At 45.5% G+C, this 26182-nt stretch overlaps 1 protein-coding gene across 1 annotated transcript in view; it reads left to right on the forward strand.

The window, feature by feature from the left end:
• The first annotated feature begins 219 nt into the window (after positions 1-219).
• LOC128684105 (multifunctional procollagen lysine hydroxylase and glycosyltransferase LH3) overlaps positions 220-26182 on the forward strand; it is an 86889-nt gene continuing 60926 nt past the window's right edge. Inside the window, exons 1-5 of the mRNA XM_070088333.1 lie at positions 220-337; positions 8265-8602; positions 19047-19126; positions 19472-19569; positions 21230-21583. Of these exons, the coding sequence (XP_069944434.1) occupies positions 256-337; positions 8265-8602; positions 19047-19126; positions 19472-19569; positions 21230-21583 (952 nt within the window). The 5' untranslated portion in view covers positions 220-255. The remainder of the gene's footprint in view (positions 338-8264; positions 8603-19046; positions 19127-19471; positions 19570-21229; positions 21584-26182) is intronic.

A 26182-nucleotide genomic window follows, 5' to 3' on the forward strand; every position in this document is an offset into this window, starting at 1 on the left:
CTGAGGTAGTGGGATGGGGTTGTGTAATATGGGTTCGTGCAGCAACTAAACTGCATGTACTTATTATTATAATGTTAAAGTATTTTCTTTGTTAGGCGAATTGTTCAGTAAATAGCTTGTTTTTCCTTGCAGTGTGGAACGAGGAAAATATTAATATATGTGTTTTTCCTTGAAGAGCAAAACGAGGAAATCGCTTCATTAATTCATGGACACATCAGCACCGACGTCAGTTGTGGTCTGTGTCGCTACCTAGTGATGTCAGCGATGAAGACGAGTGTATTGATGAAGGCGATGTTGGTGATGGTGATGGTGTTGGGTGGTGACCTGGGACAAGCAGGTGAGGAAGAGAACCTGTGTTATGGTGCTATTTTCTCTCTCTCTCTCTCTCTCTCTCTCTCTCTCTCTCTCTCTCTCTCTCTCTCTCTCTCTCTCTCTCTCTCTCTCTCTCTCTCTCTCTCTCTCTCTCTCTCTCTCTCTCTCTCTCTCTCTCTCTCTCTATCTCTCTCTCTCTCTCTCGCTTTCTTTCTTTACACAGGGTTTGACAAGGTTAAGGATCCCTAGTTTTATTGACAAGCTATTTACAGATTAAGGATTCCTAACTTTATTGACAAGCTAAGAGCTGTTACCTACATCAGCTCATTTGAAAGCATTTTTATTGTTATGAGACATACAAGTAGGGAACAGAATGAAGTTGGAGCCATCTGTGGGCCAGCATTTTCATTTGATCAACTGACTTTATCTCGTTGACATCATTATGCTGTACGAATGTGTTCCATACTCGAGTCATCCTGGGTATGTATGATCTCAGATGGAGTGATGTTCTGGAGAAGGGTACAGCCAGAGTGAAGTTGCTGCTTTCTGCCCGTCTTGTGGCATAAAAGCTTGTTTCACGCTGTCCTCGAAGTGGATCCAAGTGAGGCACTTTGACAATATTGGCCTTGTACAAAACAGTAAGGCCACCCACATCCCTCCTATGTTGAAGGCTCTGCTGAAATGACAAATCTATCCAGGATGGGTCCAGGCGAGAGATGAGACGTCTTGCTCTGTTCACTACTCTGTCAAGCAGTCGCAGATGAGAGGGGGGGGCAGGCGAACCAAGAAAGTGGAGCATACTCAAGGTGTGAGGGTACTTGTGCCTCGTACAGAATCTTGCAACCCCTACTGTCAAGCAGATGCGAGATACGGCGAAGTGCTGTAAGCTTCCTGGCTGCATTGTTTGCAAGATTTACAACATGGTTCTTCATGGTTAGTATGGAGTCAAATCTCACCCCAAGGATATCAACTTCTTCTCCAGGTGCCAACACCTTCCCATTCATCCTTACTACTGCACCAGCATTACCATCATGGTGCCTAGAGACGATCATCATTTGCGTTTTCTCAGGTGCAAATGTTACTTGCCATCTATTTCCCCAAGCTATTATAGCTCTCAGCTGGTGATTGATGTAGCTTTGAGCAGCTGGCATTTCTTCTCTTGGATAAGTGAATATCAGTGTACAGTCGTCTGCATATGCATGTGATTCTGGAATGAGATGAAGAAGGTCGTCGAAGTAGACGTTCCATAACAATGGTCCCAGCACGCTTCCTTGTGGAACACTTGCCCCAATAGGATGTCTTGCTGATTCCGTTCCATTGAGAACTACACTTAGAGATCTACCATGAAGATAATCACTGAGGAGACATAGCGTAGAGCCTGCAATTCCCAGTGCTTGAAGTTTTGCTAAGAGGCCCTGGTGCCACACCCGGTCGAAAGCGCCAGCAATGTCCAGTGCTACCACACAGCTGACTTTGAATTCATCCAGTGACTGGTGCCACTTAGTGGAAAGGTTTAACAACAGATCAGCAGCAGAGTAACCTTTCCTGAAGCCATATTGACGTTCACAAAGTAGTGAGTGGTAGTCAAAAAATTCTGTCATTTGTCTTGAGATTATTGTCCCAAGGATCTTACCAGTGATTGACAGGAGTGACACTGGTCTGTAGTTGCTGATTTCTGCTCTGCTCTTCTTTTTGTGAACAGGGACTACATTTGCCTCTTTCCATAGAGAGGGCCATTTACACTGTACTAGGCAGTGCTGAAAGATGCGAGTTAGAGGTGCTGCTAGCTGGTCTGCACATCTTCTCAGCAATCTTGGGCTCAACTTGTCTGGGCCCACAGCCTTTTCTTGGTCAAGCGATTTAAGAAGGAAATGCACCTCCTCCTGCCTTATTGTCACCACTGACAGTTTTGACACAGTTCTTGCAGCTAGCCAAGGAGGGTCCCTTGCTGGATCAGGAACTTGCATTTTGGTAGCAAAGTGTTCAGCAAAGAGGTCCGCTTTCTCTTGACTACTAGTAGAGGTGGTCCCATCCTGTCGATTTAGAGGTGGAACGAGTTCATCAGGCAGATAACCTTGTCTGTCCTTGACAAGGGATCACCAGGTTTTGGAGCCTACCCAACCTGATGCTAGCTTTCTTTTAGTGTCCACCTCCCATTTAGCAATGGCCCACTTTTGAACGTCACCCATATGCCTACAGGCTTGCCTGTGCAAGTTCCTGTTATAGGTGGTAGGATGTCTCTTATACCTTTGCCATGCTTTGTACTTAGCAGTAGCAACCTCTCTACAACGAAAGCCAAACCAAGGCCAATCTGTCGGCTTCGTCACATATTGCCGGTGAGGAATGTGTTCTTGTTGTAGATTAAGGATGTGTCCAGTGAAGGCTTTCACTTGGTTGTCAACATCCCCTTGGAGAAGAGCATTCCAATCGGTGGTGGCGAGCCCAGAGCAAAAGGCTGGCCAATTACCTCTTTCCCATAGCCAGGTTGTGCGTGTGGACTCCTCACCTCGTTCTGTTGGGATCTTAAGTGTCATAAAACAGCCTTGCGGTCAGACGATCCAACATAGCCGAGGGGTTGACAAGTGACTGCCTTCTGCCAGATCACTCACTACTGGGTCAAGGGAGGAGCCAGAGATGTGAGTAGGGAAATCAACAAAGTTTCTCATGTCAAACACTGCAAGAAGGTCATCAAAGTCCCTCTGTATAAGGTGCTGGTTGAGGTCACCAACAATTATGATATGTTGACAGTTGTGTTGTAGCAGAAGGGAGTCAATATTTTCCATTAGGAAGTTGATGGGGTCTGCATGTTGCCACTGAGGTTTGTACATTGCACATGCTAGTACAGAGGTACTAGTGTTTATGCAGAACTTGAAGAACATCATTTCAAGATGTGTAGGGGTGGCAACATCAATGTGCTGGGCATGAACACTTTTAGAGAAGCACACAGCAACACCTCTTCCTTGCCCTTGCCTGTCTCTTCTCTTCCATGAGGTGTAGCCAGCAATTCTTGCAAAATTTTCTGGAGTTCTGTCATCCAAAAATGTTTCAACAACAGCTATCGTGTCGGGACGTCGAAAGTTCACAAAACTATGTGTGAGCTCTCCAACATTAGTAATGAAACCTCTAATGTTGGCCGACAGGATGCTGATAGACTGGCTCCTCATGATGAAGTGGTCAGCTTGAGGTGGTGGGTGTGTAGGGCATGTAAGGTGCCTGCCGTTGAGAGAGGTAGGGCACTGAGGCAGCTGCAGGGATGTAGGTCTGTGGTCTTGTATAAGGCACAATACCACCTGCTGGGCTGGGATAAGAGTAGCTGAGTGGGTGACGTGTGAGAGTGTTCACCAATTCAGAGACCCTGCTGGTTTGTTCTGAGAACAGGTCTCTAAACAGGTGGTCCTGTCTGTCAGGTTCCTTTTTCTTCCGTCACTGGTACTCCTGATGTCCTTTCTTGTAGCAGTAATTGCACCTGGTATCTCGCAGGCAGTTGTTGGCAGTGTGCCCCTTCCGGTGACAGCAAGAGCACAGCCTAGGTGCCTGGGAGGGTTCTGCCGCTGAAACTGTGTTAGTGGAGGGTGAGACGGCTGTAGATGTCAGGTGTAGGAGAATTAACAGATCCAAAGCTTCCTTCGTTGCTGGGAAGAGGATTTGTTCCCTCTGTGGTGGTCAGAGGAATTGTGTTAGAATTCCCAAAGGTAGTGTTTTGAACTCTGTAAATCTGTGGGACCTTAGCGATGACAGAATTCCACCAGTTATTTACCCCTGAGTTAAGCTCAGTGTGGGACTTCCTGTCTTTGTCAATAGTGTCACCATCAGCTGAGCAGCTTACGTCACTTGATGTAGGCTTGCACTGGCCTTCTACAATAGCCTTCTATAATATCTTGAAGGTTATCTAATGAATTGAGGAGCTCATGAAATGCTTCCCTGTGATGGATTATCTTAGATGCGACTTTACAACACAGCCCAAGAGGGCAGTCTTGATCTTTGGACAGGAGTCCCTGAGGTAGTACTTCTGAACCTTCCTCCTGTAGCTCCAGGCTTGTATCCACATATACCACAGGATTATGGATATCCTTCAATTTTCTGAAATTTTCAACCTGACTGCAACAAAATTCTTCTGGAATGCAATCTGTGTGGCAGTAGTTGGAACAAGTAGGTTCCTTACATCTAAGAAGAATTTTGTCCCTTGTGGTATACCCACAAACACTGCATAACTACTGGGACAATAGCCAGATACCGTAGATATTCTTGCTATTTTGCGATGTGAAGTCATCCCAGAGGACGCTTGTAGGTTTGCAATGAAGTTCACAGGAGAGAGAGTGGGTGGTGGTATCGTGGGTGGGGTGGGGTATCGTGGGTGGGGGTGTTTATAACGGGGTGGGTAGTAAGGGCAGGCAGTGGGCCGGAAGTGGCCGGCAGTGCCCGTCTTGTGGCATAAAGGCCTCTCTCTCTCTTTTTTTTTTTTTTTTTTTTTTTTTTTTTTTTTTTTACACAGGGTTTGACAAGGTTAAGGATCCCTAGCTTTATTGACAACTATAATACAGGTTAAGGATTCCTAACCTTATTGGCAAGCTAAGAGCTGTTACCTACATCAGCTCATTTGAAAGCATTTTTATTGTTATGAGACATACAAGTAGGGAACAGGATAAAGTTGGAGCCATCTGTGGGCCAGCATTTTCATTTGATCAACTGACTTTATCTCGTTGACATCATTATGCTGTACGAATGTGTTCCATACTCGAGTCATCCTGGGTATGTATGATCTCAGATGGAGTGATGTTCTGGAGAAGGGTACAGCCAGAGTGAAGTTGCTGCTTTCTGTCCGTCTTGTGGCATAAAAGCTTGTTTCACGCTGTCCTCGAAGTGGCTCCAAGTGTGGTATTTTGACAATATTGGCCTTGTACATAACAGTAAGGCCACCCACATCCCTCCTATGTTGAAGGCTCTGCTGAAATGACAGATCTATCCAGGATGGGTCCAGGCGAGAGATGAGACGTCTTGCTCTGTTCTCTACTCTGTCAAGCAGTCGCAGATGAGAGGGGGGCCAGGCAAACCAAGAAAGTGGAGCATACTCAAGGTGTAAGCGTACTTGTGCCTCGTACAGGATCTTGCAACCCCTACTGTCAAGCAGATGCGAGATACGGCGAAGTGCTGTAAGCTTCCTGGCTGCCTTGTTTGCAAGATTTACAACATGGTTCTTCATGGTTAGTTTGGAGTCAAATTTCACCCCAAGGATATCAACTTCTTCTCCAGGTGCCAACATCCTCCCATTCATCCTTACTACTGCACCAGCATTACCATCATGGTGCCTAGAGACGATCATCATTTGCGTTTTCTCAGGTGCAAATGTTACTTGCCATCTATTTCCCCAAGGTGATATAGCTCTCAGCTGGTGATTGATGTAGCTTAGAGCAGCTGGCATTTCTTCTCTTGGATAAGTGAATGTCAGTGTACAGTCGTCTGCATATGCATGTGATTCTGGGATGAGATGAAGAAGGTCGTTGAAGTAGACATTCCATAACAATGGACCCAGCACGCTTCCTTGTGGAACGCTTGCCCCAATAGGATGCCTTGCTGATTCCGTTCCATTGAGGACTACACTTAGAGATCTACCATGAAGGTAATCACTGAGGAGACAGCGTAGAGCCTGCAATTCCCAGTGCTTGAAGTTTTGCTAAGAGGCCCTGGTGCCACACCCGGTCGAAAGCGCCAGCAATGTCCAGTGCTACCACACAGCTGACTTTGGATTCATCCAGTTACTGGTGCCACTTAGTGGAGAGGTTTAACAACAGATCAGCAGCAGAGTAACCTTTCCTGAAGCCATATTGACGATCACAAAGTAGTGAGTGGTAGTCAAAAAAATCTGTCATTTGTCTTGAGATTATTGTCTCAAGGATCTTACCAGTGATTGACAGGAGTGACACTGGTCTGTAGTTGCTGATTTCTGCTCTGCTCTTCTTTTTGTGAACAGGGACTACATTTGCTGTTTCCATAGAGAGGGCCATTTACACTGTACTAGGCAGTGCTGAAAGATGCGAGTTAGAGGTGCTGCTAGCTGGTCTGCACATCTTCTCAACAATCTTGGGCTCAACTTGTCTGGGCCCACAGCCTTTTCTTGGTCAAGTGATTTAAGAAGGAAATGCACCTCCTCCTGCCTTATTGTCACTACTGACAGTTTTGACACAGTTCTTGCAGCTAGCCAAGGAGGGTCCCTTGCTGGATCAGGAACTTGCATTTTGGTAGCAAAGTGTTCAGCAAAGAGGTCCGCCTTCTCTTGACTACTAGTAGAGGTGGTCCCATCCTGTCGATTTAGAGGTGGAATAAGTTCATCAGGCAGATAACCTTGTCTGTCCTTGACCAGGGACCACCAGGTTTTGGAGCCTACCCTACCTGATGCTAACTTTCTTTTAGTGTCCACCTCCCATTTAGCAATGGCCCACTTTTGAACATCACCCATATGCCTACAGGCTTGCATGTGCAAGTTCCTGTTATAGGTGGTAGGATGTCTCTTATACCTTCGCCATGCTTTGTACTTAGCAGTAGCAGCCTCTCTACAACGAAAGCCAAACCAAGGCTGATCTGTAGGCTTCGTCACATATTGCCGGTGAGGAATGTGTTCTTGTTGTAGATTAAGGATGTGTCCAGTGAAGGCTTTCACTTGGTTGTCAACATCCCCTTGGAGAAGAGCATTCCAGTCGGTGGTGGCGAGCTCAGAGCAAAGGGCTGGCCAATTACTTCTTTCCCATAGCCAGGTTGTGCGTGTGGACTCCTCACCTCGTTTTGTTGGGATCTTAAGTGTGGTAAAAACAGCCTTGTGGTCAGACGATCCAACGTAGCCGAGGGGTTGACAAGTGACTATGCCTTCTGCCAGATCACTCACTACTGGGTCAAGGGAGGAGCCAGAGATATGAGTAGGGAAATCAACAAAGTTTCTCATGTCAAACACTGCAAGAAGGTCATCAAAGTCCCTCTGTATAAGGTGCTGGTTGAGGTCACCAACAATTATAATATGTTGACAGTTGTGTTGTAGCAGAAGGGAGTCAATATTTTCCATTAGGAAGTTGATAGGGTCTGCATGTTGCCACTGAGGTCTGTACATTGCACATGCTAGTACAGAGGTACTAGTGTTTATACAGAGCTTGAAGAACATCATTTCAAGATGTGTAGGGGTGGCAACATCTATGTGCTGGGCATGAACACTTTTAGAGAAGCACACAGCAACACCACCTCCTTGCCCTTGCCTGTCTCTTCTCATCCATGAGGTGTAGCCAGCAATTCTTGCAAAATTTTCTGGAGTCCTGTCATCCAAAAATGTTTCTCTCTCTCTCTCTCTCTCTCTCTCTCTCTCTCTCTCTCTCTCTCTCTCTTTCTCTTTCTCTTTCTCTCTCTTTCTCTTTATCTCTCTCTCTTTCTCTTTTACTCAGGTACACACACAAATACAGATGAGTCACAAGGATGTTACAAACTATTTCTTCAGCCTCAGAGTAGTCAGGAAGTAGACCGTCCTGTAAATGAACCTTACTATAACACGCGCAATTTAATTTTTCCTAATCAAACCAGATATATTTTATATAAGTTTACAATAATTTAATAACAAACAAACACAATGAAATATATTTTTATTCGTTAGATTCAGAATGATTTTTGCGAAATTATTGCATACACAAATTTTCGCTTGTCTCATTCGGCAAGAAGTGTGTTGCTATTGAAGCCAAAATCGCGTTTTACTTATTCGGCACGACATATATATATATATATATATATATATATATATATATATATATATATATATATATATATATATATATATATATATATATATATATATATATATATATATATATAACATTGTCATGGTTGCTTCTACGAATATGATAAAGTTTTGTTTTTCAAAATATTTTTTAAAAACTAGGTAAATTGACCTTAGTGCTACAAACATATTTTTTTATTTCTAGAACATCCGGAAAAGAATATAGAAAAAGATATGGAAGATCACAGAGTAAAAACACTGCTTGATAAAGGCAGTATCTTGAGGCAGGAAGAGAAGAAACAGCTGAAGGAAGGGATGACTAAGGACATTCCCAATATGGAGGCGAATAATGGAGATGTTGGCAAAGGAGAAGACGAAGAGCAAAAAGAGGAGAAGGACGATGGAGGCGAAGAGAGGGAAGAAGGCGTGAAGGATGGAGTAAGGGCGCGCCTAGTGGTGGGCGTGGAAGATGGATGGGCCGCAGGCAGAGTTGAGGAGGTCCAGCTGACACTTTCTGCCCGCGCCTTCAATTTTGATGTCCTGGTAACCTTGTTACTGTCAGCCTGGAGTATTGTAGTGGATGTTATTCAGGGGTCAAAATGTAGGAGTTATATTGGAGTCAGCATGTGGTACTTATGTGAGGGATCATTATTTGGTGGTTATGTAGTGCGTTATTATGTGGTAGATGTGTTGGAGTCCTCATGTGGTAGTTATAGTGGAGTCCTCATGTAGTAGTTATGTTGAGGTTATCATGTAATAGTTATACTGAGGTCATCATGTACTGTCATGTAAGGTCATCATATAAGAGCTCCGTGAGGTCATCATATAACAGATATAATGAGTAATCAACATCAGATCTCTGGTGTCAATGTGTAATAAATAAATGAAGTCATCAGATAAAAGTACTAATTAAATGCATATATTTACCAGCCATGTTTCAGGTGGTGGTGAGACAGGTGGGACAGGTGGTGGGACAAGTGGTGGTGGGACAGGTGGTGTTGGGACAGGTGATGGTGGGACAGGTGGTGGTGGGACAAGTGGTGGTGGGACAAGTGGTGGTGGGACAGGTGGTGTTGGGACAGGTGATGGTGGGACAGGTGGTGGTGGGACAAGTGGTGGTGGGACAAGTGGTGGGACAGGTGATGGTGGGACAGGTGATGATGGGACAGGTGGTGGTGGGACAGGTGGTGGAGGGACAGGTGATGGTGGGACAAGTGGTGGTGGGACAAGTGGTGGTGGGACAGGTGATGATGGGACAGGTGATGGTGGGACAGGTGATGATGGGACAGGTGGTGGTGGGGCAGGTGGGACAGATGGTGGGACAAGTGGTGGTGGGACAGGTGGTGTTGGGTCAGGTGGTAGTGGGACAGGTGGTGGTAGGACTGGTGATGGTGGTGGGACAGGTGATGATGGGACAGGTGATGGGACAGGTGATAGTGGGACAGGTGGTGGTGGGACTGGTGATGGTGGTGGGACAGGTGATGATGGGACAGGTGGTGGTGGGACAGGTGATGATGGGACAGGTGGTGGTGGGACGGGTGATGATAGGACAGGTGTTAGTGGGACAGATGGTAGTGCGACAGGTGATGATGGGAGAAGTGATAGTAGTGGGACAGGTGATGGTGGGACAGGTCGTCGTGGGACAGGTGATGGCGGGACAGGTGGTGGTGGAACAGGTGATAGTGGGACAAGTGGTAGTGGGACAAATGATAGTGGGACAGGTGATGGTGGGACAGGTGATGGTGGGACAGGTGATAGTGGGACAAATCATGGTGGAACAGGTGATGGTGGGACAGGTGATGGTGGGACAGGTGGTGGTGAGACAGGTGATGGAGGGACAGGTGGTGGTGGGACAGGTGGTGGTGGGACAGGTGGCGGTTGGACAGGTGATGGTGGGACAGGTGATGGTGGTGGGACAGATGATGATGGAACAGGTGATGGTGGGACAGGTGGTGGTAGGACACGTGGTGGTGGTGGCAGTGGGACAGGTGATGGGACAGGTGATGGTGAGACAGGTGGTGCTGTGACAGGTGATAATGGGTCAGGTGGTGGTGGGACAGGTGGTGGTGGTGGAACAGGTGGTGGTGGCGGGACAGGTGGTGGAAGAGGTAGTGGTGTGACAGGTGGTAGTGGGACAGGTGATGGTGGGACAGATGGTGGTGGGACAGGTGGTGGTGGGACAGGTGATGGTGGGACAGGTGGTGAAGAGGCAGGTGATGGTGGGACAGGTGATAGTGGGACAGATCATGGTGGAACAGGTGATGGTGGGACAGGTGATGGTGGGACAGGTGGTGGTGAGACAGGTGATGGAGGGACAGGTGGTGGTGGGACAGGTGGTGGTGGGACAGGTGGCGGTGGGACAGGTGATGGTGGGACAGGTGATGGTGGGACAGGTGATGGTGGTGGGACAGATGATGGAACAGGTGATGGTGGGACAGGTGGTGGTAGGACACGTGGTGGTGGTGGCAGTGGGACAGGTGATGGGACAGGTGATGGTGAGACAGGTGGTGCTGTGACAGGTGATAATGGGTCAGGTGGTGGTGGGACAGGTGGTGGTGGTGGAACAGGTGGTGGTGGCGGGACAGGTGGTGGAAGAGGTGGTGGTGTGACAGGTGGTAGTGGGACAGGTGATGGTGGGACAGATGGTGGTGGGACAGGTGGTGGTGGGACAGGTGATGGTGGGACAGGTGGTGAAGAGGCAGGTGATTGTGGGACAGGTGGTGAAGAGACACGTGATGGTTCGATAGGTGGTAGTGGTGGTGGGACAAGTGGTGATGGGACAGGTGATGGTGGGACAGGTATTAGTGAGACAGGTAATTGTGGGACAGGTGAGTCATTGTGATGCAATACAGGTGTGACCCATCATAGTACTGGAGTACATGTGTGGACCATCGTGGAACAGTAGTACAGGTGTGGACCATCGTGGTACTGTAGTACAGGTGTGGACCATCGTGGTGTAGTAGTACAGGTGTGGACCATCGTGGTACAGTACAGGCGTGGACCATCGTGGTACAGTACAGGTGTGGACCATCGTGGTGCAGGAGTTCAGGTGTGTAGGGCTGCAGGTGTGAGAATGCAGCAAGGCACACACAACCTCTGCTTGACAATAACATCCTCATCCACATGTATTACGACTTAAGAATCACAGTGCCTCATCTGGAGGGACTGATTACCTTAGTTTTGATTAATCTGAAGAATTGACAGTAAGATTAAGTAAGCAAATAAATTTATTTAAGGACAATTACACAAGTACAATTTCACAAATTTTAGGTGATTATGACAATAACAATTAATAGAACTGCATGAAAATAAGGTATAATAAAAGGAGGTACAATAGGAATAAAGTCAACTGAATAATTTACATCAACTTTAAATAGAGAAAGTCATGTTAAGTCATGTTAAGCCATGTTAACTATACAAGATGAAGCTCGTGTTTACTGGAATGAGATGAAGTGCAGCAGCGGAGGTCACGTCACTGATGGGCGAGGCCCATTAGTGGAAGTAGGTCATGCACAAGAATGGGGCCAGAGCTTAGCAAATAGGTCGTAGGACATATCCTCTGAACCAAGATTCCATGGTGTTGCTGTGTCAAGGAAGTATCATTACAATAATCGTCTCCAATACCGACATGATGACCAATTAAACAGACGTACAACACCTGGGTGTCTTTATCTCCAACAAGGTTACCCAGGGTTGCATGTGTCTTATTTCTCATCTTAAGCCATTATTGTAATGGTATATTGTTGTGAATAAGAAATTTTTTAAAGAACTTCAGAATGTGGCCTGTTACCATTTATTTCTTATGCAACAAGATTTTTGGATCCGAGTTATAGGTATTTTAGAGTCTAGGGGAAATAATTTCAACTGGGAAACTCCATAGAATAGTATTCAAATTTATTAAAGTATTTAAATACAATACTTTATCTTCTCTCTTAATACTTTGTACAATAAATTTACCATATACATTTAGTTCAAAATCATGGAAATGTCATATTAATAAGGAAGTTTAATTATTCTTCCTGTATCTAAGTCCTCATTAATATTTACGTCTTTTTCTTAACAAGACTGTAAACTCAAAATACAAAAGGTACAAGATTTAGCAAGACCTTTGAATCTGGCCGTAAAGTATCTATGGATTACTGAACTGACCAAGAACATAAATATCAAAAGAATCTTTCAAAGTAATGAGGATCAAAGTGAGTCAGCTCTTGAGTTCAATTCTCAAAACCATTCAACTGTACACCGTAAGAGCCAATATACGATCAGTTGTCAGGGCTAGAGCAGGGAGCAGACTGACTACTTGCCAGTCTGTTGACGCGTCGTCAGGTTGGATCAGCTGAGCCACGTCAGCCAGCCGGACATAATTCCGAGGCGTGATAAGGCATCACGAAACATCTTAGAGGTAAAGTTTGAACCTTGATCGGATTGAATTATTCGGGGAATCCCCACCTGTGAGAAAAATTTTTGCAAAGCTCGAACAATGATGCGAGAATTAATTTTTCTCAAAGGGATAGCCTCTGGATATCGAGTAACAACATCCATAATTGTAAACAGATATTGATTCCCTTGTTTAGTCCTAGGTAACGGACCAACACAATCTATTATCAGGTGTGAGAAGGGCTCACCACTGATAGGAATCGGAATGAGGGGAACTGGTGGAGGTGTGTGCGAAGGTTTGCCGGTCACTTGGCAGACTTGACAACCTTTTAGATAGCTTTCCACAGTCTCCTTCATTCTGGGCCAATGAAAATGCTTGGCTATTTTGCCCAGCGTTTTCTTTACTCCCAAATGTCCTTCCATGGGACTATGGTGGGCGAAACTAATAGCCAATTCTCTAAAGGTGCTAGGTAGCACTACTAGGTGTTTGCTGGTAGCCAGATGATCGTCGGAAGACAAAAGAGACTTTTCCTTTCTCATTAATATACCATTATCATTGTCTGCATCGCTATTGGGCCGTGCAGACCTCCTGCGCAAACGCACTTCAGTTCCCTGACAGCAGTAGTGTGAGGTGGTGCTTGTCGCGCCTCTGTCGTCAGACCAGGAGAACTACCATTAGTCAACATGGCGTGCAGTTATAGACGCAGGATTAACACTGTCGGTGTTGAACTTCTCAGTGGGGCAATAACGCCAGCGTCAGCCCAGGTATTACTACCTAAAATCATCAGAGACACGTATGGAATTCAGGATGGAGAGTTGTACGGCGTAGCATTGAACGGAGCACGTAGATTTTTTGTGAAACTGCTCTCAGCAACGGTTTATGAGTCGTTGGTCAACCATTTTCAGGACGTAAGTCTTGATGCAACACCAGCTGTGCGTGTGAGGATGATCGATGTATCCAGACATTATACATGGATTAAACTGCGTAATGTCCCCTTTGAGGCGGATGAGACAGATATCAGAAAAGTTTTTGAGGAATACGGAACTGTTCATTTGGCCCAGCATGGTAAGTGGGTGTCGGGTGCCTACACGGGTATGCCGGAGGGCACTTTCAACCTAAAAATGACATTGCGACACCCCATACCGTCTTACGTGTACCTAAAGGAATTCAGGACACAGGTCATGGTGTCATACGCCGGGCAAAGGCGTACATGCCGACTATGTGGGGAATATGATCACATAGCGGCGGAGTGTGGGAAGCGGCAACGAGCTCCTGGCCCAGGGGCGGAGACATCCGCTTCTACACCGGGCGAACCAGGCGTTGATCAACGATGTGAAGGAGGGCGTGGTCGTCTATGGAGCGAGATAGTGGATGAGGCGTATAAGGCTGGGGGAGAGGGTGAGGCCCTTGACCAGTCACCTGGTCCAGACACACTTCCAGTGGATCGGGTTGAGCAAAAAGTACAGGAGGAAGTGTTGGAACTTGAGGAGGAATTAGCCGAGGTTCTGAAGTCCTTGTCACCGCCTGAGGAGGTGGCTGCTCCTGACAGGGTGGTAGAAGACGAGGTGAAGGCTGTGGGGCATCAAAAACAGAACTATTCGGACGACGGGAGTGACAGCGTGACTGAGGTGTCACCGAGATCTTTGCCACTGTGTACAGTGGAGGTAGAGGTACATTGTGAGGCATCCCCAGACCAAGCCATGGAGGATGCGCCTGTCACAAGAAAGAGAGCCGCTGCATCGGATTCAGATTATGTCCTAACGCCAGCGCAGCGGACTGGGAAGCAAATATGGGCAGAAGGTGAAGGTAGTGGTGGCCATGACAGGAGGCACCGAAAGAAGGGGGGGGGAGAGAGGGAAGTGTGCAGGTGACAAGTGGTCCCACACGTTCTGGTGGCCATCGGAAGAGTGAAGAGAGGAGGCAGGGGTGGAAACTTTAATAGGCCTCCGGTGTATGACAGTAAACGTTAATGGTTTGTGTAATAGTGTAAAGAGAGAATGGTTTCGAATGTTTCTGAATAAATTTAGAGTGGATGTTGTGTTCATACAGGAGCACAATTTTAAGGAGGGTAGGGTGTTGGAGATGGAGGGGTTTCAGGTGGTAACCCTGCCATCTGCCCGTTTGAAAGGGGGGGTGGGTATATTAATTAGGGAGGCGAGCCCGTTTGTTTTGCAGAGAAGTGAGGGGGGGAGGGGGAAGGGTGTTGCGCGTAGATGGTTTGTGGATGGGGAAACGTGTGGCTTTTATTAGCGTATATGCGCCTGCAGAGAATAACGTACAGGTGAAGCAGGAGTTTGTGTGCGAGGACCTTGTGTTTTTTTTCCGTGCATTACCGGAGGTGGCAATAGTAGGAGGTGATTGGAACTGCGTCATTAAGAGGGCTGATATGGAACCAAAAGGAGCAGGTTATGTGTCGGTGGCCCTACGAGATTTATTGAGGGATATTAGGTTAAGAGACGCATTCGAGGGGGGGGGGGCGTGGGAGACAGAGCATACATTTGTTAGGAGAGGGTATGCAGCGAGGTTAGATAGAGTGTATCTTTCTCACGGGGTTGTAGTGAGAGCTTTCAAAACTGTTGAAGTAGCATGGTCAGATCATAGAGCAGTGTTGGTGGAGGTTGGGTGGGAGGCGCTTGCAGAAATATACAGGAGTTACTGGAAATTAAATATAAGTGCATTGAGTGATGAGGAGGGGTTAGAGGGATTTTCTGTCCTATGGAAGGAGCTTAGCGAGGAGGCACAGGGAGTGGAAGATGTCGTACAATGGTGGGATTGTGTTGCCAAGGAAAGGATTAGGAAATATTATGTGGGGGTGGGCAAACGTATAAATGATTTTAAATATGGGCTTTCAAATTATCTGGAGGACAGGTTAAGGGGCTGTTATGGGAAGGGGGCTGTGGGGGGCAACTATCCTATGGATGAAATTGTCGAGGTCAAGGGGAGACTGAGGGAGTTACAAAATGAGAGGTTTCAAGCGGTAAGGGTGCAGGCAGGGGTAGAGGAGGTGCTTTGGGGTGACAAACCATCGGCGTGTGTGTTGCGACGTCAAAAACACAGACAGCAGGTTACAGCTATTCCGAGGTTAGAGGTACACGAGATGGCGGGGGGTTATAGAATGGGTCAGGAGATACTAACTACAAAAGGAATGTGTGCGTATGCGGATAAATGGTATGAAGGGTATTGGACAAGTGGGAAGGTGGGAAATGTGGATTTAGAGAAGGTGTGTGAGTATGTGACGTGTAATTTAGGGAATAGTGATAGAAAGGCTTTAGGGGGGGTAATAACAGAGGAGGAAATAGAGTTGGCTTTAAGGGGAATGAGGAAAGGCAAAGCACCGGGAATAGACGGTCTCCCGGCTGAATTTTATCTCCAACATTGGGAGGTGATAAGGGGTTTCATGGGTAGGTTATTTAATCAGATGAAGGAGAAGGGTGTGATGGGGGACAAGCAAGCAACAGCAGTTGTAGTGTTGGTTCAGAAGGGTAAGGGGCAGCACACCCTCAAGGAGTACCGTGCCATATCTCTGTTATGTGCTGATTATAAGTTGTTCGCTAAAGTCTTGGGTAATCGGTTCAAATGTGTGGTAGGGAGAGTGGTTTCGAAAAAATGCAGTATGGTTTGCCTGGAAGGTCGATGATTGAGGGTCATGGAATACTGAGAAGTTTTGTGGAGTCAAAAGGGGGGGAGAGGGAGGGCGGCATTGTTGGCTTTAGACTGGCAGGGGGCCTATGACAGGGTGGAAAGAGGAGCATTGGGAGCTATACTTAGGAGGCAGGGTTATGGGGAAGAAATAGTTAATTGGGTAACCACTTTGTACAATGGAGCCAAGATGAGGGTACAGATTAATGGATGCTTGGGGGAGGAGATTGTAATGGGTAGGGGACTTAGGCAGGGGTGTCCCATGTCACAAATGTTGTTTGCGTGCATTCAGGACCCCTTCTATAGAATGGTTGAACGTTGTGTATGTGACACAAGTGGAGGTATGGGGGGGGTAGGGAATGTGTGGCCGGGAATAATAGGATACGTAGACGATACAACAGTCCTGGTTCGGGAGGGGATGGCGTTGGGTGTTTTGGATGATGTTGTGCAACAGTTCGGAAATGCAACAGGGATGCAGGTAAATAGAGAGAAGTCAATGATCATGGGGTTGGGTGATTGGGTGGAGGGGGGGGGAGATGTAACGTTGTGAGAAAACAAACGGTGTCTTTAAAAATTTGTGGTATCACCTATAAGGATGATTTGGACGCTGCTCAAGAGGAAAACTCGAATAGATTAATGGAAAGGATTCAGGGGCGTCTGGGTGCATTGCGACCTCATCATCTGACTCTCTTGCAACGAGTGATTGTTATAAATGTATTATTGTATAGTAAGGTTTGGCACGTAGCAGCCGTGTTCCCATTAACAGGGACGGCGATTGTGGGAATTCTGAGACGAGTGTTTAACTTTTTGTGGGGTTCAAGGTGCGATTGGCTGAGGAGAGAGGTTGTAATGTTACCTGTGCGCCAGGGTGGGTTGGGGTTGATGGATCTGAGAAGGAGGATTAAATGTGTGTTTCTTAAATGGGAGGTTTTGCGCGAAAGTGTGAGTGGAGGGCAGCTGGGAAAAGTATATGATAGGTTGGGTAAGTTGTATGGTGGTGTGGAGTTGAGGGAATGTGAAACTATTTTGTGGGCTTTGATGTTGGTTAGAGAACCTAGGAAAATTCGAGTAGGGGTTTTGTGTAAGCTGCTTGTAGACAGGATTGTTGTACCAGTTGAGGGATTGTTCCCCATGTACGCATGGAAGAGTATTTGGTATAGGTTTAGCAAGTTGAAGTTAAAGCCTAGGGTAAGGGAGGTAATGTATCGTTTTTTGCATGGCATACTACCGTCGGGGGAGGTTTTAAGAACCAGAGGGGTAATTGTGGGCGGAAGGTGTGGAATCTGTGGGGAGGATGAGACGGCGTTCCATGCAGTATACTTTTGTGGGGGACTGGAGGGTGTTAGGTATTGGTTTAAGTAGGGTAGTACAGGGGGTGGGGGGCCGAGGGGTGTCGGTTCTGCGTGCACTAAGCCTAGATGTGGGAGGGTTCGATGAGAGTGTTATAAGAGCTTTGGATTATATAATAGTGGATTATATATATATATCGTGGGTGATGAGGGGGTGGGTGATGAGGTGCGGAGGCGGGTACTAGCGGTAACGGTTTATCGTACGATGTGTCGTAATAGAGAACTGTATGGGAGAAGATGGGAGGATTTTTCGGAAGGGTATAGAATGTTAACGTTAGGGTTTCTCATCAATCTACGACTTGGGCTGAGTGAGTAAGGGGGGGTTGGGGATTACATACGGGAAGGGGGTTTTCAGGGGGACACAGCGGGGTCGCCTCCTGGGGAGGGGTGAGAGTAAGGTGTATGTGGGTATATGAAGGTGTAGATGAGTGGCATACGTGTAAGTAGCATGCAAGTGGGCACAGAAAGCAAAGGTGATATCAAGTAATTACGTAGTACCGAATGGAGAATTCTGTGTTTGATGTGTCAGGGTCGTCATGACCTTCATGTATTAAGTGTGAATGGTGTCAAGATTATAGTTTTAAGACCGTGAAGAGCTTTAGGGCTTATGTAGAGTGTGCGTTTATAGCCTTTATTGGGCATATTTCATGTGCGATAATTGTATCGCAATGAGAGGTTATTAAATTATGTTTGTGTTGAGTGTTGTGGGTTTTTAGCGAGTGTACTGTCTTTATTTTAGCATTATATAATGTGCTCATCCAGTTGCTGCGAGATGGAACGCTAATGACTTCCATAAATTGTAATGCCTCGTTAATAAGTTTGTAATGGGACAGTATGGTTTAGTCTCAGATTTTATATAATGTGCTCAGGCGTTGGAAGAGGCTGTAGTAATATTTAGTAATATTTGTTAATATTTATTTAGTATAAGGGGTTAATTTTGGGAAGAGCATGTAATTGTTTAACTGAGATTGTGATGTAGGTTATTACTCTGATTATCTCCTGTGAAGGTTGTGAACCTTTGTCATATGTCAGTCATACTATGTTAACTATACAAATCTGAAAGTTGTATATAGTTTATATTTTATATAGTTTATATAGTTATAGTTTATATTGTTTATGGTAGTATGTTATATAGAAAATTTTGTGAGTGTATATGGGTAACCTCTTTTATGTCAATTACAATGTGTTGTTAATAATTGGTTAGTGTATGTTCTGTAGGATTGAGGATCCTACTGTACCCATTTTATATCTTTATTTAATATCAAGCTGTAAAGTTTTTAAATAAAATATAAAAAAAAAAATACCATTAGCAAGATAGTAACAATTGTCCAGATCTTGGGCGTCGTCTTCTGTAATAGCTATCTCTCGTAATTTCTCTAGGGATGGATCAAGGAACTGATCCCTTGCATGTGTCTTATTTCTCATCTTAAGCCATTATTGTAATGGTATATTATGACTCTCGACTGTGTATGTTATTATGATGCTTCCATAGTGTCGCACTAATGACGTCTCCTCACCTCCCTACTGTCTTCCTTCCCTCACTCCATCTCTTCCCCGCTACTTACCTTCACTTCCCTCCTTCTCTCCCTCATTCCTACCCTCCCTCATCTTTCTCCGGCAGGTGCAAGGAGAGACCGAGATGTCTGGTTGTGAGGGTGAGAGCGAGCATGATGACAACCACCTGATCGTCTACCTGCCCAGGTGAGCAACTCAGGTGCAAGTCATAAGAGTATATTCTCTTAGTTTTATATCTCTGTATATAATTATTATTCTCTGTCCATGCACTGGTCGCCGTTACCCAGCGGTGAGAGTAGCCACTCTCATTGCTGAGGTCCAGGTAATAAACCCTGGAGATTAACATCTGATCAGTCCAGTAGTTGCATATGATCAGCGTCCCGTGTCAGGTTACTCTTTTCTAATAAAAAATCTCTCTCTCTCTCTCTCTCTCTCTCTCTCTCTCTCTCTCTCTCTCTCTCTCTCTCTCTCTCTCTCTCTCTCTCTCTCTCTCTCTCTCTCTCTCTCTCTCTCTCTCTTTCTCTTTATCAGGAGTGAGGGTGTGGTACAGAGGGAGGCTGGCTGGCTGGCTGGAGCACTCAGAGATGCTGGAGCTAGCATCATCATTCCTCAGCACCCCGCTATCAACGGTCAGTTCCCATCCTCCAGTACACCACTTTCATCACAGTTTATGCTACACCTTGTCTCTTCACGTGTAAATTAATGTATTTCTTAGAAGCTTCGTGCATAACTCCATAGTAATACTGACAACTGTAAAGTGGCTCCTGGCTCAACCAATGAGGGACCGGGGCTCGGGCCCTGGGAGTGATAACCCTGGGCATGTTTCCTGACACCTGTTGCCCCTGTTCACCTAGCACTAAGTACCTAGGTGTTAGCCGATTGTTGTGGGTTACATCCTAGGAATGAGGATTAATGGACCCAAATTCGCAGTCTGGTGACAGTGTCTTTGACTATCCTGTGTTACGAACTCTCCGGGTTAACAATGAGAATAAAATCTTCAAATAATGTCTTTTAAATCCATGTTATTCATAGCCAACTTCCCAGAGACAGAGGGAGGCCACCTAAGAGGAAGAGATTTTTCGAATTCATAATCCCAAAGAGTTAATAACGCAAAAAGACAGTTATTATTAGCATGTTCACTGAGATACAGTAAGGGTCATAAAGCTCCTTGGTAATGGAAGGAGTGGAAAAGAGGGAGGTTAAGATAACCCAAGAAAGCCAAACAGAGGAGTTAATTTCCATCTGGAGAGTTTAGAGTAGGTCCTTCCCTAGTACGCTACACTACTCACATTCTCACAACTCTTGAGAGTTTATTGCTAGATAAACAGGAGCAGCAGGTTTAAAAGAGACTTCTCATACATCCCACCATGAGCAGGACCGAACACGGAGTCTTCGGGTTGTAAGCCCAATGCGGCACCACTGAGCTACGAGGCAGAATACAAGGGGGTACCTCCACAACACCACTTATAGGTCAGGTCATTAAAGTCTTCCCAGAGACGGTTTTACTAAACTATACAAAACTATACAAAACATCACTACTACTGGCACACCTGACCTCCATAAATCATTGTAATAAACATTAACTAGCATATTGCACATAAATAACCTAGTTTTCTTAATACTAGTAGTATTTATTATATAATTCTCTTTAATGCATGAACGTATGTGATTTAGAAAAGAAAGTATTATTAATTTAAGAATAAAATTAAAATTAAATTTAAATTTTTCAATTAGATACCAAGTTTCACAGATATTGTTTGACAGAATATTATGCAATGTATTAAATTATTAAAAAAATAATAATTTTCTATATTTCTTTTTTTGTCATTGAAACTATTAAAATTACCACAATTTCCTGTAAAATTAATTTTATACATTTAAAAGTTTAAAAAATGGAATTTTGGCAATAACGAGGCTGGAAGAAATTACAAGTAATCCAAACTATGGGCAGGAAATTTTAAAGGACATTTCAATGCACTTAATAATGATCTTTGACGGACACGAACGTCAACGAAAGTTTTCTCTCTAATATGTGTTGCTTGTGTAATTTTCATTTAGATTATTATTTTCATGTTAAGCGCTAAATCCGTGTGGGCGATTGAGCGCAAGACCAAAGTTGTAGAGATTTGATCCTCTGTCTGCTGAGCGTTATGTAGACACACTTCTTGTTTGTACTCACCTCAAGTATTTTAAAGACAAATTCGAATGACAGTTTGACGCTGCGTCTAATTTTACATTGCTCGCCGTTTTAATAATGAAATGACGTTGTTGTTGTGCGCCACACGACAGCTCTGGTAGGATGGTCACAGGCGGTGCGCGAGGCACTGAAGGATGTGGGAGTCCAGTCGTTGTCGCAGCTGGCTGAGGAACTACGCAGGAAGACCCAACTGAGGAGGCAGCACCACGTACAGCTGGATTCCAGGGTCTTCCACGTGCTGGACGACGAGTCCAGCGTGGGCAGTAAGGGACTCCACCTCGACGTGAGGGAGGGGAAGTACCAGCTGAGGGCGGCACGACACGTCCCCTGCCTCCTCCTAGCCGCGCCCACCAGCCCACACGCCCGCGCTCTCCTGCTGGCTCTCTCTGACTACCTGACGCAGCAGCACTTGCCCGGGCGAGGCTGCCTTCACTGCCCTGCTCTGGGTGGGTACTCTGCTTCCTCACTCACCCTCTTATTAATTTTAATATTAATAATTGTTATTAATTCTTATTCGTTTTTATTAATATTTATTTATTACTATTATTATGGTTATTACTTATTATCTCCCGATTACCAGGCGTTGTGTGGACTCGCGGGTTTAACGCTTCCTAATAATAGCATGTTATGAATTAAATCAGTGAAATGAATATAATATGAGTAATCAGTGTAATGAATATAATAAATGTAATTAATATAATCAGTGTAATCAATGCACTGGATAGAATCAGAGTAATGAATATAATCAGAGTAATCAATATAATGAATGTAATCATAGTAAACAATGTATATAAGCAGTCTAACCACAACACTGTCCTTAACTGCGAGGAAAATGATAGGACGGATAATGAGAACCTTCAAAACAAAAGGCCAGGCCAATGATGATCCTCTAAGTCATTGGTCCTCTAGGCTAGAATACTGCTGTATACTAACGGCTCCTCTCAAGGCAGGAGAAAGTGCAGACCTGGAGAATGCACAGAGGACCTCGCTACACATATAACTTTAGTGAAGCACCTCGGTTACTAGGAACGTTTGAAGGCTATATTCCTGTACTCCTTGGGGAGCAGGCGAGAAAGATACATCATAATTTGCATCTGCAAAATCCTAGAGGGATTGGTCCCAAATCTGCACACAGAAATCATTCCCTGTAATAGCAAATGATTCGGCAGACGGTGCAACATCCCCGTGAGTACACAGAGGAAACACAATAAGTGTCAGGGGCCCAAGACTGTTTAACAGTTTCCCACCGTACACAAGGGAAATTACCAATAAATCCATATCTGTCTCAAGGGGGACAGGACAGAAATTTGAGTCATTAACTGACCAGTTGGATTGCAATTGTATGTGGCTAGCAGTAACAGCATGGTTGATCAGAACCTGATCCAGTGTGAGTCCTGGTCATGGACCGGGTAGCGGGGGCGTTGACCCGTAATCAATGTAAGGAGTATAATCAATGTAATAAATGCAATTAATGTTCTGAAAATAATCAGCATAAATAATAATCAAAGAAATCTATGCAATGAATACAAAGAAAGTAATGAATGTAGTGAGTAATCAATGCAGTTATTATAATTAATGTAAATAATGTATTAATATACTAATATAATCAATGTGATTAATACAATCAATGTAATTAATATAATCAATCTAAGGAACATAATTAATGTAATCAACGTAATCAGCGATTAACATAATGTAATCAATATAATCAATATAATCACTTGGGTGAAGGCATATGGTCTTATTTTGGAAGACGTCAAGAAAGGTGGATCTGTAGAACAAAACCTCTTCAAGGGGGGCTCCTTGGCGTGGTGAAGAGGCTCTTGGTCTGAGGAATTAGACCTTTTGGTCTTCTTCCTCAGGCCGAACCTAATTACCCCCCAATCCCGCCTACCCTATCCCATCCTCCCCGTCCTCCCTTTTTCCCTTTCCTCTTGCTCCTCCTCCCCATCCCTCCCCTATTCCCTTCCTCTTTTTGGCCTTTGGGATTCTTCCCACAGGCAATCTAGTTGCTAGGTAGGGGGCAGGGTACCGGGGTCCATCCCATACTGGTGAGGTCCTTGGCGGTGGTGCAGTTTGCCATGGAATCTGGATCACCTGGGGATGTCCCGATCCCTCTCTGTTCTCCTGGGGGTTGACTTTGGGTGTCTTTCGGGTGACAGGTGTATCTCTGGAGGCCGCCTATCGGATTCCAGGGGGTGGTGGCCAAAGGAGGTATGCTTTGTGGCAGGTGTCCGGAGGCCCTCTCTTTTGCCCACCGAGGTGGCTCGGTGAATGTGAGGTTGCTATCCTGGATTGCTGATTTACTGGCATGAAGGGTAGGGTATGGCACGGGTTCCAAGCCGCATCTGTACTACTTGCAGTGCTAAGGTCTTCTTGGGCACAGAGGGGGAGTTATGGCCCTTTTTTGCCTCCTAGGAGCTATTCCTCCATGTTTCCCCTCCCCTTTTTTTCTTTCCTTCTTTTTTTCTAAAAAACAAACAGAAAGAAGTGATCTAACCATGGAGTCCCCAATCCATGAACCCGCTCCCTCTGGGCCCCTTCTTGATACCGTACCCCATTTGGACACTTCTAATGCCCCTGTACCTCTTGCTGGTGCTGTTTCATCACCTACTTCAGGTACCGGGGTTTCAACTGACTCCTTCGATATGTCTGACCTCTGCGCTTGTTTGACTATGCTTCCAGCTTCTTCCCTCTGCGGTGCAGCAATTTTCGAATCCCCAGCCCGTCCCACGTCGGACCAACTCCGGTCCCACTCCTAAACGCCCACGACAATTGCTTGATGATACTTCTTCGCTTCCTTCTCATTCTACTCAGAAAAGACAGGCACATCAAGCACTCCCTTTCCATGCTAAGTTTCGGAATGCAAAATGGACTAAATTCTTTGCTTAGCGACCGACTTCCTCTACTGCCTATCTTTCTGACCATAGTATTGGCAAGGTGCTCCTACACCATGTAGGAGCTTGTACTGCTCTCAAGAATGGTACACGCATCATCACTGACCTTTGTCTTCTTTCAAATATCGATACTATTCCTGTCACTATCGAAAAACATCATTCCATTATCCAACAGAATTTCCAGACATGTGGCGATGACATTCTAGAACAGCTGGAACTCCAAGACCTCCCAATCCTCAATGTAGACACTTATGTCCTCCCTGCCCGGGAGCAGAGATGATACCCTTGCAATGTAGCTCGATTAACTTTTGACTGCCGTGTACTCCCATCCTCTGTTTATATAGCGGGACATCGTTTACAAGTTCGAAAGGTGATCCCTACAATGCAACAGTGTAGAAATTGCTGGCGTTTTGGTCCCCCCATGAAATATTGCAGATCTATAGCCGAATGCCCAGTCCATGGTGCCAATGACCATTCCAGTACATCTTGTAGTCTACCTCCTCTTGCCCTAATTGTCATGAGGCTCACCTGTCTTACTCTCGCCAATTCCAAGTTTACTTAAATGAGCAAGAAATCCATTGCCTTAAAGAGGCAGAAAGTTTCCCCTATGCTATGGCAGTTTCTCATCTACGCCTCCAAGGGAGACTACCCCGTATTTCTTATTCTCGTGTTTCTAAACATCCCCCCGACCTCTGGGTTACCCCTTCCATAGTCAATCCTGTCTCTAATTCTTTTGCTGCCCTGGACTCAGAAGTCCCTCCCTCAACACCTCAGTCTGTTCTCACTTCTTCATGTTCTCCCTCACATATTTCGGTATCGACAAGACCTCGTACAACATCTCCTCCTCATCACCCCTCTACTTCTCAGAAGTTCAAAAAATCCCCATTGCTCAAATCTTCTTTAACCCCTCCTTCCCTTCTTCTACCTCCACATTTTACCTTTCCAGTCTCTGTACCTTGTTCTTCACCTCTCACTGGCTCTGTTACAAGTGTGGAGGTTCACCCTCCTCCTCGTACTGTACCTTCTTTCCCTGTCCCCTCCCAAGTTTCTTCCTCTTCTGCCCCCTCCCAGGTTTCTTCCTCTTCTGCTCCTTCCCAGGTTTCTTCCTCTTCTGTCCCCTCCCACACTTCTTCTCCAGTGCCCTCTGCCCTTTCGTCCATCCCCCCCTACTTTGGTACAGTCCATTGTTGTCCCAATCTTTACTCACCCTCCTCCTTCCATCCCCAATATTGTCTCCCATACAACGTCTTTGCCTTCCAAAACACTTGAAGCTATCTCGGAATATACTGAAGAAACGAGACCATCAACAGACACTGATCCACCTCCTGATCCTCCTTTTCCTTCCCCTCCATCTGCACAACTCCTATCTTCGCAGCGTCCCATTCCATCGTTGCTTGAACATTTTCTGCTGCCACCACATGTGGACTTTTCTAACCCTTCTAGTCCATATATACCTTTACCTACAGATTTCTTGTATCTTTCTCATTACCAATCAAGGCCTATTTACAGTGGAATATCCGTGGCCTCAGAGGTAATTGGGGTGAGCTTCAGATGTTGCTCTCCTGGTTTAACCCTGTTGGTGCTTGCTTACAGGAACCAAAATTACACTCCGCTGTTATCCATCCCATCTCAGGCAATGATTTATTACATTCTTTGGGTCTTTTTTCTGATGAAACCTTTAATGAAAGTGCCCTTCTTATATGCACCGATATTCCGTACAGTCAACTATTTGTTCATATTTCACTGCTTTAAACTGCAGCCCATATCCACTTGAATAAGTGGTATACAATCTGTTCTTTGTATCTTTCTCCTTCTCGGGCATTATCTATCCCAAATGTTGCCTTTCTTGTTTCGTCCTTACCGCCACCACTTCTGTTATTTGGCGATTTTAATGCCCACCATTTCCTCTGGGGAAGGTCTCACTGTGACTCCCGTGGCATTCAGTTAGAGGCTTTTCTCGCTTCTCACCCCCTCCATGTTTTAAATACGGGTACTCCCACCCATTTTGATCCTTGTACTCATACTCTCTCTTGCATCGTTCTCTCGGTCTGCTCTTCCTCCACTGCACTAGACTTCACCTGGTCTGTCCTCCCAGACTTACATGACTGTGATCATTTTTCAATCATTCTTACTTCGCCTCCATATTCA

The sequence above is a fragment of the Cherax quadricarinatus genome, chromosome 2 (assembly GCF_038502225.1).
Source record: "Cherax quadricarinatus isolate ZL_2023a chromosome 2, ASM3850222v1, whole genome shotgun sequence".
Classification (NCBI taxonomy): Eukaryota; Metazoa; Arthropoda; class Malacostraca; order Decapoda; family Parastacidae; genus Cherax; species Cherax quadricarinatus.